Source organism: Prionailurus viverrinus, chromosome A2 (assembly GCF_022837055.1).
Source record: "Prionailurus viverrinus isolate Anna chromosome A2, UM_Priviv_1.0, whole genome shotgun sequence".
Classification (NCBI taxonomy): domain Eukaryota; kingdom Metazoa; phylum Chordata; class Mammalia; order Carnivora; family Felidae; genus Prionailurus; species Prionailurus viverrinus.
In genome coordinates this window covers 119,068,133-119,086,927 of record NC_062562.1, presented here as the reverse complement: position 1 = coordinate 119,086,927, position 18,795 = coordinate 119,068,133, and the positions used below count along the sequence as shown (strand labels likewise).

The window sequence follows — 18,795 nt, the reverse complement described above, 5'->3', positions numbered from 1 at the left end:
CTATGTTCTAAGAGGGATACTGTATGTAGGTCCTCTAGGATTCCCGTGGAGATTTTCATCATGCTTTTTGGGTAATCCTTGAGGTGGCTGGTTTTCTCTTGAGGTGTTAACAGATAATTGATAGGTAGTAAGTCTACTTTTTTTTTTTTTTGACTTTGTTGACTTTTCTTTGGATGTGGTTGAATATGGGTGAAAAATGAGTGCTTATATGTAACTATGTAACCAGGCTAGCAAAGATCTGATACACTCTTTAAAAAAAATTCTAGGGGCGCCTGGGTGGCGCAATCGGTTAAGCGTCCGACTTCAGCCAGGTCACGATCTCGCGGTCCGTGGGTTCGAGCCCCGCGTCGGGCTCTGGGCTGATGGCTCAGAGCCTGGAGCCTGTTTCCGATTCTGTGTCTCCCTCTCTCTCTGCCCCTCCCCCGTTCATGCTCTGTCTCTCTCTGTCCCAAAAATAAATAAACGTTGAAGAAAAAATTTAAAAAAAATTCTAAATGAGTATGTGGAAAAAACCCAAACCACAAGATTTTATTGTGGGGATTCAATGACTTCAAGCCAACCAATCCACCTAGGGTTTGGAAATCACATAGAAAATGGCTAGAACATTAAAAAAAAAAAATGGTAATATATCACTGAATGAGAATTGAAGGTGTCAAACTGTAAATCACTCTGTGTGAACTTACACGGGCGATATGAGTTTTAAAGTAGTTTTTCCCATAAAGGATTCCTGCTCTTGAAAATGGAATTGAGCATTTTTAATCTACTCTAATGTAACCCTGTGATTTTTCATGAAAAGATAAAATGTTCATCTGGCTTTGAATTATCAATTTCTCATCATAATTTTTCAAATTATTGAGTAGGTAAATAAAATTAATTTGAATTATTCTTTCTGTTGTGCTTTCCCTTTTGTTGTTGTTTGTTTGTTATCATTATTTTGGTTCTGTTTCTTCTTTTGTTTGTTTTGGATACACACTCTGTTTTACCCTGCTTCTGCTTTTTTGTATACATCTTTGTAGAGACCACCATCATTTTGGAACTGGTATCCTTTTGTCCCAGATATAAGCAGTTGTATGCTGACTTTCAAAAACTCGTACTTGATCTAAATTACAGCGATATACGTTAAAATAGGACCTGTTTTTTTACTTTGTTTTTTCATGACCGTGACTAGGTTTAATAGAAAAATTTACCTCTTTTGACACAGTAACATTTCTTAAGGTGGCTAATTTGTAAAAGACTTTTCTCTGATTCTTCTATAGGTGATGCAGAAGATGGGGAAGAGTATGATGACCCTTTTGCTGGACCCCCAGACACTGTTTCGTTAGCCTCGGAAAGATATGATAAAGATGACGAAGCCCATTCTGAAGGTATGGGATATTTTTCCATCGAATGTACCTCTTGACCTTCCACCACAAGACAATGCAATGCGCAGAGGTGGTGGTCTTGTCAGAAAGCACAGAAATGCAGAGGCTTCAGTTAACTTACCTTTACCGGAACCCTTTAAGGAACAGAAGAGCTCTCTCTAGTGGTTTTCCTAAGTATGTAGTTCCTTCTTTTCCTAAGAAATTTTCTTCACTAGAATTTTTAAGAGAGTGTTTACATCATTGTATGAATATTATTAGCAAGTTTGTTGGTTAATTTAATATTATCAGATTCTTGCTTAATTCCATTGTGCTGCTTAATGGCTTCTTGTATTATTTATTTTATAAATAATGAAAAAGGTTTTTGGTCTTTTTTTTTGAAAACTTCATAGAAAACGAGTTCATAAAATATTAAATTAATTACTCCTACATTGCTTTCTCACATTAAGACAGGTTTTCATCAAATGCTTCTCTTAATGCACATTTTCATTTTTCTGATTGTCACCTAAAATCTCCCACGTTATGGAGCACTATTATGATGTTTTGCATTAATTGAATTAGTAATAAAGTTGATTGTTTATCTCTTAGTAATTTTGTTAAAACTCACCAAAGTTATGAAACTTCCTTTTAGCATAGCATGTGCTTTCTCTGTTACAGCCAATTGAGTACATCTGTATTGTAGAGATCTTATAAGGGTGATATATAGTTATAAATTAAGAATGTGTATCGATAAATTAGCCATGCATATTAATTCATGGCACTCAAAGTTTCACATAGACACAGAAATGAATAATGCCTTCTGCCACTGGATGATGATCAAACTGTGCAGTTCCATCTCTAAATACAATTGCTGAATGAAAATATGCTTCCTGCAACAGAGCACTCCACATTTTATGTTATCCAGATTATTCCCTTTGGAAACATAAATTGCTTTTATGAGGTATAAAATTATGTCTATTGCAGAACAGGGATAAGTCAAGTACATGCATAAGTGATAAACATTCTAACCACTGATTCAGAACAACACAATCTTTTTTTTTTCATATTCAGAACTTTGTACAATGTGTAGCAATAATAATCATGTCCATTTTATGTTGAATTTTACATTTTGGCAAAAATTTAATTTCTATTTTTAAAGGAAGGTATTTTTTTCTCTTATAGTCCCTATTTTTGAAAAAGATGCATGTTTCTCTTGAGTCACACTTATTATCTGAAACAGAGCATTACCCTTCCTAACCTGATCTTCAAAAGCATTTCTACTAGAAAATGTTTTATAATTGATGAAATAATATTTTCAGGCAGAACAATGAATTATTATTTGAATTGAACTATTTTTCAGACATGTGACAATGATTTGTTTTGCTTCTGTTAAGTGTTGGTAGATAGAAATGAGTGTGTATGTGTATATGTATACAGAGACAGAGTATTTCTACTTGAGAGAATATATATACACAAAATGTTCATAGAGTATATATGCTCAGAGTTTTAAAAAATAGCATAAATATTTTGAAGTACAAGGGAGCATTATGTGCTTCTTAAAAAAATTGTAACCTAAGAAATCCAACAATTGAATATCTATGAGAGCCAGTGTTTTGTTAGAAAAGAGAATTGTTATTAAACTATAATGGATTTACATAATTATTATACTTTCTTTATTATGAGTAAATAATTTATCATATGTTTCTTTTCATAACCAAATATATGGGAAATACATTAATAACATGAAAAAGACTTACTGTTAAAAGATTAAATTATCAAAATTTGAATATTATTTAATAACATTATTATGTATATCATTAACTTTTTGTCAAATATTGGTGCATTTTCATTAGTGTTGATATAAGCAGTTCTTAAGCAGATTGAATATTTAACTTTTAGTATTATTCATTTTTGGTATATAAAAATACCATATATGGTAGTTTTATATTTTCTTCTAAGAATATTGTAATTTAAAAACTACCACTTGGACTTGTAATTTCTACTCTGAAATATCATCTAGTCATGTCAGTTCCTCTGCCTTCAACATAGATTTGGTATGTGTGTTCTCTTTTCCTTGCCGAATGAATTTTTCTTCATTATGGGACCTCGGTCTAATGATATATTAATTATAAAAAGATAATGCATTTAACAATAAGTATAACTAAATTAGCACAGGTCACCAAAAGGCCTTTTGTCAAATCAGATTGTTGTTTTGTCCTTTTGACTTTTACCTTATGGTAGGCACTAACAAAGTATCTGAAGTTTGATGGATTATAAACTCTAAACATGATATGTATTTTTCATAATGCTAATGTAATTTTCAAGGTACTGTAAAGGTCAAACCTGCACATCTTTGTGTGCATTCTAAGTCTGTCTTTTCCTTTCATATTTCTTTTTCTCTGTTACTCTGGTTCAAAAGTTCACTCAGTTCCCAAATGGCTACCTAATTTTCCAGTTATTCCCTCAAGCCATATGTGTTTTGGTTTCTTTATGGTTTATTAGGTACTGTAGGAAAGTAGCATAAGTTATATCTTCTAATGAAATTCAAGCACACTTCAGTGATGCTTCGACTTGATTGCTGGTAGCAATTAAATCACAGCCAAGGAGAATAATGCATAATCTCACAAGGTCCAGACACCCTATAGAAATTGAAAGGGGATGAAAACAGAAAACAAAAACAAAGTCTTCAAACCCTGCCAGACACACTGTTTCCAGCCTGCCTTTTTTTTCCTTTCTTTCTTTCTTTTTTTTTTTTTTTTATTGGCCAACTGCCTGATTGATAGCAAAATCATAACTTGCTGCATGCTAACAGGCAGAGTTCACTTGTAGGTTATTGTGAGCTGATAAAGGGTTAGATGGAGTTTTGATTTTCGCATTGGACCTTGGTACACCAGATTAATGGAATTTCAATGAGAGACTAGAGTAGCCACAGCTTTGTCAGAGAAACAGATGGAGATTCTATAGTCATGTCTACTCATTAATACTAGTTGCCTGAAAGGTGTGCTGCTTCTCTATACAAAAGAGTTGATATAATTGATTTTTGAGTGGTGCATCGAAAAAAAGTATCTTATTGATGACTAGAATTGTAACATAGATGGTGACAGATTTTTGTATAGCTTGTAGCATAAAAATATTGTAGGTTGTAATTTTTTCTTCTCTCCCTTTGGAAGCACTTTTATTTTTATTTTTTGAGAGGAAATACATTTTGAGACAATAGCAAAAAAGGAGAAAGTGACATGCTCAATTACCTTTTAAGAAAAACAGTAAGAGTCTCTATTTTATTTATACACGATTGCATGACTGCTGTTAGCTTCATTTTGATGTGGTAATAGTTATTAAAAAAAAAGCATACTTACTAGAAATTTCATTTTATTAACTTTGTGCCTTTTTTTTTTTCTGGAAAACTAAAACAATCATAATGGTTTCTAAGCTAGATCGCTGTTAGAAGTTTTATGCTATCGTGTGGCTGGATATACAAAAGTGTTAATATAAATGGGGCATGTCAATAATCAGATAAAATTGGAGAAAATGAAACTCAAAACCTTAAAGAAGAAGATTCCTCATTGTACGCGTTAGGATGCTTTCTTGGGCACTAAGGTAGGAGATGCAGGGTAGCCTTTAGACACTGTGCGATGACTTGGGTTTCCATTTTTCTATTCTCAAATCATTTTTCATTCATTTTCGTCATCTGTGAAAGAAGGCTTCTAACCATGTAGCATTGTGGAAAGTCCCTGAGGTGAGGTGAAAGGATTCGATGAGCTAGAAGACATATATCGGCTGTGCCCATCGATGATAGGTCGAAGAATCCCAGTGGACATTTGTTACAAATCTGATTCAGTCCTAGACCATAATCACTTTGTGGATAAGATTCTGGAACCTCTAGGGTGTGAATGTAGGAAGGCTAAAATGAAGCTAAAGGTATAAAACAGTCATCTATTGTCCTGGTATCTTCCTAACGAAAAATTCCCAGGCAACATAGGTTACTGAAAACCGTGGAGATCCTTGCATTGCAAGGACATAGGTTTATATGAAAAAAAATCTTGGTTTAGGAGTGGAACTGTTTTTTAAAGCTTGGGGATTAAGAAAAAAGGCTAAGCCTGTCTTGATCATAATTCATAAGAGTAAAGAATGATTTTTTTTCTTTTTTGGTATACTTTTCTTTAAGAAAATCTAATGTATGAAAATTGGGATTTATAAAACATATAAATCACTTATTCCAAAAGATTGCTTTTAAAAAAGATTATCTCTGGGATGCCTGGGAATAATGAGCTCTCACAATGCATCTAAAACAAGCTTAGATATAAATCCATCGATGTGCACACACACTAAATTTAATGTGTGAATTTATATACATTGCGCACCAAACTTTTGAGGGAGATACGGTTTTGTGTAAAATTAGGTTGAGCACTAATCTGTTCTTGTAAAAGCAAGCAGTAGATGCTTTACTTCTCTCTGGGTTCCAGTAGAATATGAAACAATGTTTAAAACCAGGGAAAAAAGGTTCTTTCCCCACCTTTTTAAAAACATTTTATTTTGGAGTAATCTCTACACCCAACATGGGGCTCAAACTCACACCCCCGAGATCCAAAGTCATATATGCTCTACTGACTGAGCCAACCAGCCACCCCTCAGAATGTTTCTTTCAATACCTTACCATTAAGAGGAAGGGTTTTTGTACCATAGTATCATGTGATTTTTAAAAAAAAAATTTAAAGTTTCTTTATTTAGTTTGAGAGAGACAGAGTGCTAGCAGGGGAAGGGAAGAGAGAGAGAGAGAGAGAGAGAGAGAGAGAGAGAGAGAGAGAGGTGAGAGAATCCCAAGCAGGCTCTGAAGTGTCTGTGCAGAGCCTGAGGCAGGGCTCGAACCCATGAAACTGTGAGATCATGACCTGAGCCGAAACCAAGAGTCGGATGCTTAACTGACTGAGCCACCCAGATGCCCCAGGATCATGTGATTTTTGATACTGAAATTCATGATTTTAAATTTTATTCTGAGGATTTAGACTAGTTTTGCAATTTGCATATATCTTTGTGTATATAATGTACATTACCGTTGCACTTGAGTTTTTTTGTTTGTTTTTTACTTTTTTGTTATTTTAGTATGCCAGTTGCTAGCTTGTGTGTGTTATGGGAAAATAAGAAAGGTGATGACTTTAGTTCTTCTGTAATGTATATAGCATAGTTTCAAGTACTTTGGTGGAAGTGAGGGATTATAGTTTGGGGAAATGATAAAAAGTAGAAAAACATTTAAGACTCAGGATATATATATTGTGTGATTGCAAATATAAAGTGCACAGATGTGAAATATTTTCATGATACAAAGGTATATCTAAGTAAATAAAAACACAATCGTCTTTCTAAGTTTTATGCCAGGGAATGGGAAAATACATCAAAATAAAATGGGCCAATAAGACTATAACAAAGTGGACTAGATCAGAAAGATTGGGAAGATAGGAACACTCCACATAGTCAAAAGTAACACACCTTTAATACAGCAAATTAGCAGGTATTTACACGGTATATGAAGAAGGGTGCAAGTTACCTGGACAGGGCAATGGGAAATTCAAAGATAAATAAGACAGAGTTTCTGTTTTCAAGATATATGTCATCTAGATGGAAGGAGAAGACAGTCACCTAAAATAAGGTGGTAATCAGCAAGCTAAGTTTCTAGCAAGGCAGATTCCAAAAACAGTTAACTAATGTGTGTTACACTGTTCAATTGATTTGGTCAGTACCTAAGCAAAAAGCTGGTTTCATTGTTTTTCCTCTCTAATTTGTTGACTAAGTCAGTCATATATCTTGACATCATATTGAATAAACCAAAGCATAAACTTTATGCCTATATTCTGAGAGGTTGTGGAGTGGATTGTGGAGGGGAGGGCCTTTGATTCAAGTGAGTTTTGTATGGTTCCTGAAGTTTGCTGGAGAGAAAGTGGGAAAAGATGCTGAAAAGAACGTTTGGAGCAGAAGTCCAAAAATCAGGTTTTCATCAGTAACTGCGTGTTCCTAGGGACAATGCCTTAACGAAGTTTGAGCCCCACTCACAGATCCTTAGGTGTCAGCACCAGGCCAGTGGTAAAGATGTTTTTGGCTGCTGCAGAGCACCGTATCTCTTAAGACTTAGCCGCATAACAGGCTTTTCTTTCTTGCTGTGTGTATGTGGATTTGGCCTGCAGTCTTTGAATTTGGAGAAGTTGCAATATGGGGCTTCCTGCTTTCAGTTGTGTCTCCTGTTTGTAACCTGAACGAAACGGTGTATTTAGAGTTTTGAAATTGAGAAGCAAAAATTCTTTAAGACAGTGGACTGACGGGGTGCCTGGCTGACTGAGTGGATAGGGCATGTGACTCTTGATCTTAGGGCTGTAAGTTGGAGCCCCACAATGGATGAAGAGATTAGCTAAAAACAAAATCTTAAACAACAGAAAAAGTCAGTGGACTGATCAGTTGGATTTTAGAGGAAGCCATGCTTGCCTTCACAGGATTCCAAAGGGAGCTGCCTTCCTCTGAAACAATACCTTAAAGGTGGCTGTGCTGGTAGCTGGGGTAGCATCTTCAAGGAAGGAATGAGTTAGTATTTATTGAGAAATTAGTCTGGCTCTGAACTAGATTCTTTCATGTACATTACTTCCTTTAATTGGCTCAGAACGACACTATGAGGGAGACATTGTCCCTATTGTAGAAACTGAGACTAGTAAGGTTTAGGTCTCTTGACCAGAACATCCAACTAACTCATAAGTAGCAAACTTCAACTTCTTTGGGCCTTCTATGCCATGCTGCTTAAAGAATTAGACTAGTTTGGAGCACCTGGGTAGCTCAGTCAGTTAAGCGTCCAACTTTGGCTCAGGTCACGATCTCACAGCTCGTGAGTTCGAGCCCTGCATCGGGCTCTGTGCTGACAGCTCAGAGCCTGGAACCTGCTTTGTGTCTCCCTCTCTCTCTCTGCCCCTTCCCTGCTTGTATGCTCTCTCTCTCTTTCTCTTAAAAAATAAGTAAATATTTGAAGAAAAAAAAAAAAACCAGAATGAGACTAGTTTTCTAATCACGAGAGACATGCATATGATTGAAAAAGGACAGAAGGATATTCAATAAGAGTGAAAGCCTTCTTATTCACCCCTCCCTGACCTGTCTGTTCTCTAGAGGTAGCTAGCTACTTGTTACAGTTTCTTCTGTGGTTACCTTAATAACTCCGGATACTCTACTTCTGTAGTATAATATAGAAGTATACTCACTTGATCAACCTTAATCAGTATCTCTTGACTCCCTTTATGATGGGTGATTCTTCAAACCTCTTCCCCTACTTCTTGTTGTGTTTGCTTTTGACTTAATGATGTTCTTACTTTGTAAAGTGCCAACCTCAGACAGTGCCTGTTGACTCTTTGTTATAAAATATGAGGAAACTTGAGCACCTAGCCTTTCTGCCATCTCCCTTCTCGCTCTTCAGTTCTAATTTTCATAATGAAATTGTTTTTGCATTGTTAAAATCCATAGCATTTATATTTGATTCTGTGAGCTGACTGCGCTTTGTCTACGAGTTAGGTTTTAAACGTTGGTCCTTTTCCTTCCTGCTAATGCTTTTTCTCAAATGTCTGAGATCCTTGGCTATTGATTCATGTTTATGAGTGAAGGACCCAGTCAGATAGTGTAGGTAGCTTGTGTGGGGCTTCTTTGCTTTTGCATGTCTATTATCCTGCAAGGCTTTCCTTTTCTTTTCTTTTCTTTTCTTTTCTTTTCTTTTCTTTTCTTTTTTCTTTTCTTTCCTTTCCTTTCCTCTTTCTTTCTCTCTTTCTTTCTTTCTTTCTTTCTTTTTAACGTTTATTTATTTTTGGGACAGAGAGAGACAGAGCATGAATGGGGGAGGGGCAGAGAGAGAGAGACACACATACAGAATCTGAAACAGGCTCCAGGCTCTGAGCCATCAGCCCAGAGCCCGACGCGGGGCTTGAACTCACGGACCGCGAGATTGTGACCTGAGCTGAAGTCGGACGCTCAACCGACTGAGCCACCCAGGTGCCCCATTTTCTTTTCTTTTTTTTAATGTTTATTTTTGAGAGAGAGGGAGAGAGAGAGAGAGAGAGAGAGAGCGCACCAGGGAGGAGAAGAGAGAGAGGGAAACACAGAATCCAAAACAGGCTCCAGGCGCTGAGCTATTAGCACAGAGCCCGGTGTGGGGTTTGAGCCCACAAACTGAGAGATCATAACCTGAGCCGAAGTCGTTCGCTTAACCGACTGAGCCACCCAGGCACCCCTCTTTTGAATGGGAGGTTGTAAGTAAGGTGGGCAAGGCTTGACTGTAGGCAGCTTGCTGCAAGGCTCTTAGGAGGAGACAGGCAGACCCGGATTCCCACAGTTGTCAAAATAAGGAGGACGTTCTCAGGGGGAAGTGGAATGCTTTTCTTTAATTCCTGGTGACGGGCTTTTAACCCTTCCGTTCTTTTTTAGTGTTGGGGTGTGGGCAGTCTGGAACTGTCTGAAGCTCTGCTCACTCAGCTCCAGTACCCTTCCCAGGAACCTTCCTCCGGAGCTGGTGTGCTTTGTTTAGAGGGTGGAATTCAGAGTCTGGATGCAAATGCCTTAATTGCTGGCTGCTTTTGAGGACAGACCTGGTGGTTCTACCTGCTTTGATGACAGTTCTTTAACGAGTGGCCCTCTTCACCATCCGAGTGGCCCTTTTCACCATCCCGTAACACAGCTTGTAGCATTTCTGCGGCTCTTTTGCAGAGCTAGCACTTACTCTCCTTAGCATCCTCCTGGACTCTGGTTCCTCTACCATGACTCCCTTACTCTTGTCTCATCTGCCTTCCAGTTGCTAGGAATTACTCAACATTTTTGATCCACCGAAGATACTGTTTCTTGACTACCGGTGTTATTAAGGTTTTATTCTTTTTTAAAAGTTTTTTAACTTTTACGATTTTAAAAATTTATTTTGAGAGAGAGTGAGCACGCACACAAGCAGGGGAGGGGCAGAGAGAGAGGGAGAGAGAGGACCCCCTGAGGCTCTGCGCTGCCAGCCTAGAGCCTGATGCCGGCCGGTCTCCAGCCCACGAACTGTGAGATTATAACCTGAGCTGAAATCAAGAGTTGGCCACTTAACTAACCGAGCCACCCAGGTGCCCCGAGGTTCTATTCTTTAAAAACAAACAAAAATAATTTCATGGGGGACTTTTAGGAGGAAAGATGGGTGCTGTCTGTGTTCCTTTTCTAATAACATCAAGAGGCTGCTTTGTCCTAAAACATCTTCGCAGTTGATCTGCTGGAATCATTCCTTGGGGAAGAAGTATGCTCCCTGGCTGCAGGTCAAAGGTAGTCCAGAAAGTATCAGTCAGACCTCAGATACAGTTACTTAGAATGAGTGTTAGCTTTCTAGAAGAACCTAGATGCTGTAAGCAGCGGAGAAGCATTATCCCTTTCCCTACAAGAATTGTAATCTTATCGTGGGTACAATACGTATAAATCTAATATCTGGAAGCAACTTTATCAGCTCTGTTCCAACACAGAAATGTGTGGCGTTGACACTAATGCTAGGAGCTAAGAAAAGGAAGACGCTGTTGCAAGCTGGTCTCGATGAATCGTGTTTGATGGAACGAAATCGGAGTTTGAACCAGAACTTAACAAGGATAGATAGAGTTTTAAATTTTTTTTTTCAACGTTTATTTATTTTTGGGACAGAGAGAGACAGAGCATGAACGGGGGAGGGGCAGAGAGAGAGGGAGACCCAGAATCGGAAACAGGCTCCAGCCTCTGAGCCATCAGCCCAGAGCCTGACGCGGGGCTTGAACTCACAGACCGCGAGATCGTGACCTGGCTGAAGTCAGACGCTTAACCGACTGCGCCACCCAGGTGCCCCAAGGATAGGTAGAGTTTTAACTAGTCAAGAGTGGGGGAGAGAATGTTTTTCGGATAAGCTGAGGAAGTGATGACAATAGGAAGCGGGGCGGGAAAGCAGTGTAGTTCCAGGCACTGTGCAAAGACCCGCAGGGCTTAGAAAGTTAGAAGAGGTCTGGGAGGTGAGGCTGGACAAGAGTGGCACATTATAAGCATTGGCTCTCTTCTCTCTTTAGGTTCTAATTTGTCCGCTGACCGAGTTCCTCTGGCTAAGGCACTACCTTTGTGAATTTCTTTCTACTTCTTTACAAAGATGTCCGTTATTTTAGGCCAGGGAGAACTTAATTATCGAGGATTATATATGGTGTCATAAGGAGTTGAATGAGTAAGCAAAATGAGTATCCATTTTAGACTTGTTGAGCAAGAGAATATTAATGATGAAAAGGTTTTTTGTTTGTTTTTGAGAGACAGTGAGTATGGGAGAGGGCAGGGAGGGGCAGAAAGGAGAGAGATAGAATCTTTTTTTTTTTTTCCATTTTTTTTTTATTGCTTATTTAGTTTTGAGAGAGAGAGAGAAAACCAGGGAGGGGCAGAGAGAGAGAGAGAGAGAGAGAGAGGGAGACACAGAATCTGAAACAGGCTCCAGGCTTTGAGCTGTCAGCATGGAGCCTGATGCAGGTGTTGAACTCACTGACTGTGAGATTATGAGCTGAGCCAAAGTCAGACGCTTAACTAACTGAGCCACCCAGGTGCTGACAGAGAGAGAGAGAGAGAGAGAGAGAGAGAGAGAAAGAGAGAAAGAGAGAAAGGTGTCTCACGACCCTGGGCTTGATCTGTTGACCCTGAGATCATGACCTGAGCCAAAATCAAGAGTCAGATGCTTAACCAACTGAGCCACCTAGGCACCCCTATGATGAAAAGTATTTTAGAAATGTTCAGCTAGTTGGAGGATATAGACGGGTTGCAGGGGATGAAAACCTGTGGTCTGTGTGGTAAAAAAGATCTTTCCGTTAGGTCCGATGTGAAATGAAGAGACTAGACCAGGATAGTGAAACTGGGAAGGTAAAGACACACTTGAGAGAGAATGGAGAGAACTTGGTAAGTGGATATGTGTAGAATTTTAAACAGAAAGAAGCCAAAGATAGTTACAAAATTCTAAATAGGATGACTAGAAGAATTGGCTGAGATGTGAACATTGGGAGAAGAACAGATTGGGAGGGAGTTACAAATGTTGATGAGTTTGGGTTTGAACAGGTGAGTTTGAAGTACCAGTGAACATCCAGACTGCCTGGTACTTAGCTACATCCATGGGACTTGAACTTCAGTGAGCCTTAGCTTGCCCTTCTCATCCTAGTTTCGTTCTTTTGGGGGCAGATAAGGGATGAGACATACCCAGTCATCCTAAAACGAAGCATAGTAGTTGAGAACAGCTTCTGTGCTCATACTGTCTGGGTTAAAATACTGGCTCTTCATTACTTAACTTTGTGACCTCCAGCAAAGTTGCTCAACTGATTTGAGTTTCGTCATCTGAGAAACTGGGGATTGTCACACCAGGCTCTGTGCTGACAGCTCAGAGCCTGAGCCTGCTTTGAATATCGTGTCTCCCTCCCTTTCTGCCCCTCCCTGGCTTGCGCTCTGTCTGTCAACAGTAAACAAACATTAAAAAAAATTGTTGAAAAGCCTTTCTGGGTCTATTTAAAAAAAAAAAAGAAAAAAGAAACTGGGAATAGTAACACCACCCGTATCCTATGGCCACTGTGAGGATGAAATGGGATAAGCGTAGACTGAGCTTAGAATACTGCCTGGCCCACCGTAAAGACATATTACATGCAAGGTATTATTGCTGTCCAGCCTATTTACCTAAGGATTGCCTTAGATAGAGGTTTCTTTCTGTGTTTGACACAGCAGTGTGCCTGAGGCGGTGTCCAGCTTTTGTGCTGTTTAACTCCTGTGTTTCACGGGCTAAGCTGGATCCTGGAGGATTTGCAGTCGGAAGTTTTAGAGATTCACAATAGGTGATCACTTTTTAAATGGAGTACGCTGCGTTGGAAAGTGTTACTAGTTAAGTTTTCCGTAATAAACGGATCATGCCTTTGTTTTCTCAGAACCATTCTGCCTCTCTGTGCCTTAACTTTTCTCTATTGAGGAAACAATGAGAATGTGAGAATAAAGAAATTTTGTGCCTGGGAGAATTGTGTGGATAAGCATCAGGAGCCCATGGGAGGAGTCACTCATTTTATATGTGAACTCAATAGTCAGTGACTAGAAAGCTTGCAAACTTTTGAAACGATTTGAGTGAATTTGAGCTATGTTCGAAGATTCATGAAACGACACGTGGAAAAAAAACGAGGGAAAAAGTGGCCTGATGTTAATAGGGAACAAGGGGGGACCAATCCGTGTCTCATTCTCATTTTAGAGTCAAATGGGATAATGTTAAAGACAATAACAGGTCCAAACAGAAGGAGTACACACAACTCAGATGCAGGGCTGGAACGTCATTAAGAGCAAATAAATGGTCTGTTAATAGAGGAGATTAAGGCAAAAACGGTTTCTTAATTTTTTACGAAGATTAAACATGGGGTGCACTCTTCGGTATCTGCTTACCAAAATATTTTTTCAAAACAGAATAGTCATCAGGGCCCTTGCTCCAGACTTCAGGGAAAATGGGATACACGTGCTGTAGATTTAAAAACAATATAGATACTATTAAAGAAAAGGTCTCTGCAAGGAAGGTGTCAGAATCAACTTGAGTAAATTATTTTTTTGAGGAGCTTTTTCTTACATATGAGTAGTGCCTTGCAGTATAGAATTGGGGGTAAGATTGAAGCAATTCTTTTATTAAGCCTCCTAAAATTATGGCTTTTGAGAATGTATACAGTTATGAGGTTAAAAGGGATGACTGTTATAGAGTCCATCAACAGTTTGGGATAGTCTAGGGTTCTTAAAGTGTTCTTTTTTAATGAATTAATACAGTGAACAAATTGAGGGTTGCTGGAGAGGTTAGGGTGGGGGATAAATGGGTGACAGGCATTAAGGAGAGCTCTTTTTGGGATGAGCACTGGGTGTCATATGTAAGAGATGAATCACTGGGCTCTACTCCTGAAGCCAAGACTACACTGTATGGTAACTAACTTGAATTTAAATTAAAAAGTATTAATCTTATTGGGGTATAATTAACATAACCATAGAATTTACCCATTAAAGTATACAATTCATTAGTTTACAAAAAAATTTTTTTTAATGTTTATTTATTTTTGAGGGGGAGAGAGATAGAGTGTGAGCGGGGGAAGGGCAGAGAGAGAGGGAGACATAGAATCCAAAGCAGGCTCCAGGCTCTGAGCTGTCAGCACAGAGTCCGTCGCGGGGCTCAAACTCAGAAGCTGTGAGATCATGATGTGAGCTGAAGTCGGCTGTTCAACCAAGTGAGCCACCCAGGCGCCCCACAATTCAACAGTTTAAAAAAATTTTTTTTAAATGTTTATTTTTGAGAGACAGAGCCTGAGTGAGGGAGGGGGAGAGAATGAGGGAGACCCAGAATCTGAAGCAGGCCCCAGGCTCTGAGCTGTCAGCACAGAGCCTGACACGGGGCTCGAATTCACCTGAGCTGAAGTCAGACGCCCAACCGACTGAGCCATCTAGGCACCCCTACAATTCGGTGGTTTTAAATAAATTCACAGAGTTGCGCAAGAAGCATCACTCTACCAATCAATTTTAGAACGTTTTTATTTTCGCAAAAAAGAAAGCCAATTTCTCTAAGGAGATACTCCCCATTTCCCCCCCTCTCTTTCTACACCCCATGAGCCTAAGCAATCGCATATCTACTTTCTATCTTTATAGCTTTGCCTAATTGGGACGTTTTATTTAAATGGAACCACAAAATATGTGGCCTTTTGTGCCTGGCTTCTTTTACTTAGCGTGATGTCTTCGAAATTCATCCATATGGTAGCAGATGTCAATACTTCATTCTGTTTCATAGACTGATAATGCTTCAGTTGTATGGACACACCATATTTTGTTTGTCCATTCATCAGTTGATAGACTTTTGAGTTGTTTCTTCTTTTTAGCTTTCATTAACAATGCTGCTATGAACATATGTGTATAGGTTTTTATGTGAATGAGTATGTTTTCATTTCTCTTAGAGTGGAATTGCTGTGTCATATGTTAACTCTAAGTTTCACTTTTCGTGATATTGTCAAACTGTACACCAAAGTGCTATGCCATTTTGTGTTCCCACCAGCAGTGTGAGAAGGTTTCCATCTCTCCACAACCTCTTCAACACTTGTTATTGTCTGTCTTGCTTTTAGTCATCCTAGTAGGTATTAGGTGATGTCTCATGATGGTTTTGATTTGCATTTCTATGATGACTAATGATGTTGCTCATCTTTTCATGTACTTATTGGCCATTTGTATATCTTCTTTAGACAATGCCTACTCAAAGCCTTTTCTCATTTCTCAATGAGGCTGTCTTTTTATTAAGTTCTAAGAGTTCTTTATATATTCTAGCTACCAGTCTTTTATTAGATATATGACTTGTGAATATTTTCTCCAGTTCTGTGGGTTGTCAGTTTCACTTTCTTGATGGTGTCCTTTGAAGCACAAAAGTTTTAAATTTTGATGAAGTCTGTTTTGTCTATTTTTTCTTCTGTTGCCTGTGCTTTTGGTGTCATATTTAAGAAGTCTTTACCTAACTACAGATTCTTAAGGTGTTCTTAACTCACGGCTAAGTTATTTCTTAAAATACTGAGCTCTTTTACTCTAAGAGTTATGAGATTAATGTGCTAGTTAGAACAGGGACATATTCTAGCTCACCTATAATGTTATTGTTGCTTAGTGCATATTTTAAAAATTGTGCAAATGGCAAAAAGTAATTTTCTTGCTGTGACTTTTCAGCTCAGTGCTCTCTTGAATTCTGTAGCCTTTAGCATCCTTTAAAAAAAGAATCCTTGCGGGGCGCCTGGGTGGTGCAGTCGGTTAAGCGTCCGACTTCAGCCAGGTCACGATCTCGCGGTCCGTGAGTTCGAGCCCCGCGTCCCCGCGTCAGGCTCTGGGCTGATGGCTCGGAGCCTGGAGCCTGTTTCCGATTCTGTGTCTCCCTCTCTCTCTGCCCCTCCCCGGTTCATGCTCTGTCTCTCTCTGTCCCAAAAATAAATAAAAAAACGTTGAAAAAAAAATTTAAAAAAAAAAAAAAAGAATCCTTGCTTTGTGTTGTTACATATGATATCACTCCTCTCATTTCTAATCATAAATACTTATTCCATATATAAGTGTATAATCAAATGGATCTTTCATGTCGGTTTCACTTTAACAAATTATTTCAGGGAACATGTAGTCAAGGTAGATTATTTTGTTCATTTTATGGCTTTTTGATGATTTTCTAGGCTTTTCAATGTATAGTTATAGTGGTGAGATCTAAGCAGTGCTGGTATCATTGCTAGAAAAATGATTGCTCTTTTTGACTTTCAAAAAGAAAGTTGATTTGTTTCTTTGAATTCATTTCTTCTCCTTTGTAAGGATTCATCCCCCTTCCCCCACCCCCCACTCCATTTGTCAGTCACCAAACTGAGCGGTCTTGCCAGATAAGGGAACTGAGACACAAGGAAGCTATGTGAATTATCTCAGTAATGCTACTTAATGTGTGGTCTGCAGACTGGTCTGGGTCTCTGATCTATTTGTTACTGGTCTGCAACAACATAAGTACAGAAATTGAGAGTAAGCACTGAGAAATGTTCATAGTATTTTGACATTCTGCATTAACCACATATATGGCCATTATTTTTTCCTAGTAATTCATATTACACTACACACACACACACACACACACACACACACACACATATACATTATTTCCTGGTAATTCATATTTTATATGTATATACCTATATATGTGTGTATATAATTTATCATGTTTTGGGAAGAAAAACTCTTCCCCTCAGCTAGAATCATTGATCCAGAATCAGAGAGAGAATGAATTACATTGGTCTAGGACTCTTTACTTCTGATTTTTGGTTGTTTTTTCAGGAGCCCTATATCTTTCTCTATCTCTTCATCTGTATAGTCATAGTCATGTTTAATTTAAATATGAGATTCATGGGGCGCCTGGGTGGCGCAGTCGGTTAAGCGTCCGACTTCAACCAGGTCACGATCTCGCGGTCCGTGAGTTCGAGCCCCGTGTCGGGCTCTGGGCTGATGGCTCAGGGCCTGGAGCCTGTTTCCGATTCTGTGTCTCCCTCTCTCTCTGCCCCTCCCCCGTTCATGCTCTGTCTCTCTCTGTCCCAAAAATAAATAAACGTTGAAAAAAAAATAAAAAAAAAAATGAGATTCATTTCCATGATGGAGAAATTTTAGGAATTCTAATTCCATATATCTTGTCAAATATACTTTCAAGTTCCAATGTCATCATCAGCTATTTAATTTTATTTTTTCATGTGAAAGTCCTGAGAGCAGTGTCCAAGTTTGGGTGCTATGAACCAATGGCACAGCCTCAAAGCTTTTCATTTGGAATAACTAGAGAAAAGGTTAATGTACTTTGAATACCATCTAGTGCTTTTCCAGGCCTAAAAAGCAGAAACAGATAGTGTTATCTTGAAGACTCTGTCAGAATAGTAATTTCATCCCAGAGATGTATTTTTGCGTCATTTTGTTTAAATGCTTTTAAAGGCCTCTCACTTTTTTTTTTTTTTAATTTTTTTTTTCAACGTTTATTTATTTTTGGGACAGAGAGAGACAGAGCATGAACGGGGGAGGGGCAGAGAGATAGGGAGACACAGAATCAGAAACAGGCTCCAGGCCCTGAGCCATGAGCCCAGAGCCTGACGTGGGGCTCGAACTCACAGACCGCGAGATCGTGACCTGGCTGAAGTCGGACGCTCAACCGACTGCGCCACCCAGGCGCCCCAAAAAGCCTCTCACTTTTTAATAGCAGCTATAAGCTTTACTATTTTGGACATGCCTCTCACTTTTTAATAGCAGCTATAAGGTTTACTATTTTGGACATGCCTTCTCACTTTCTTTTACACCAATTGAAGTTAATAAATATAATATTTTAATATAAAAAATAGTAAAATTCTTACCATGGGGACAAAGAAATACATATATATTTCTTTCATTAATAAGGACTTGTTTTGGTTATTGGTATCCTGGGATCTGTGTCCTGGGATCTATGTATGCTATAAACCTCTAATGTGCTTAGAATAGGATTTCTTTGCTGAGAGAAACTGTGTCTTATAGGAGGTAAAGAATTGATTTTTTGAAAAATATAAGTAGGAAGAAAGTGTAACAAAGTTGTCTGTTTAAGGCAGAGGGCTAGATGCAAGAGAAGTTGAATTCGACAGATTTTACTGTTTGTTCTGTTAGACTGGGGGGAATAAGATGATTAATAAGACCTGTCATTGCCCCCGAGGATCTTACAGATTAGTAGAGGAAAGAGAGATGTAAATATCAAGTCTAATTCAAGGCAGATTGGTGTGATCACTGCTGCAAGACATATAGAGGAAGAAAGAAGGTGATAATTACGATTGGAGTGAAAACAGTCATGATAGTCGGGGTGGCATTTCAGCCAGGTCTGGGAGAGTAAGAAGGCTTCTGATCTGTGGAACATGGAGGGAGTGACATTTCAGGTCTGTGAAACAGCTTAATA

General features: G+C 38.7%; 1 protein-coding gene across 2 annotated transcripts in view; it reads left to right on the top strand.

The window, feature by feature from the left end:
* Positions 1 to 18,795, top strand: part of SKAP2 (src kinase associated phosphoprotein 2) — a 181,367-nt gene that overhangs the window by 18,035 nt on the left and 144,537 nt on the right. For both annotated transcript variants that reach the window (XM_047840258.1, XM_047840248.1), the window contains exon 4: positions 1,257 to 1,364. In XM_047840258.1, the coding sequence (XP_047696214.1) occupies positions 1,257 to 1,364 (108 nt within the window). The remainder of the gene's footprint in view (positions 1 to 1,256; positions 1,365 to 18,795) is intronic.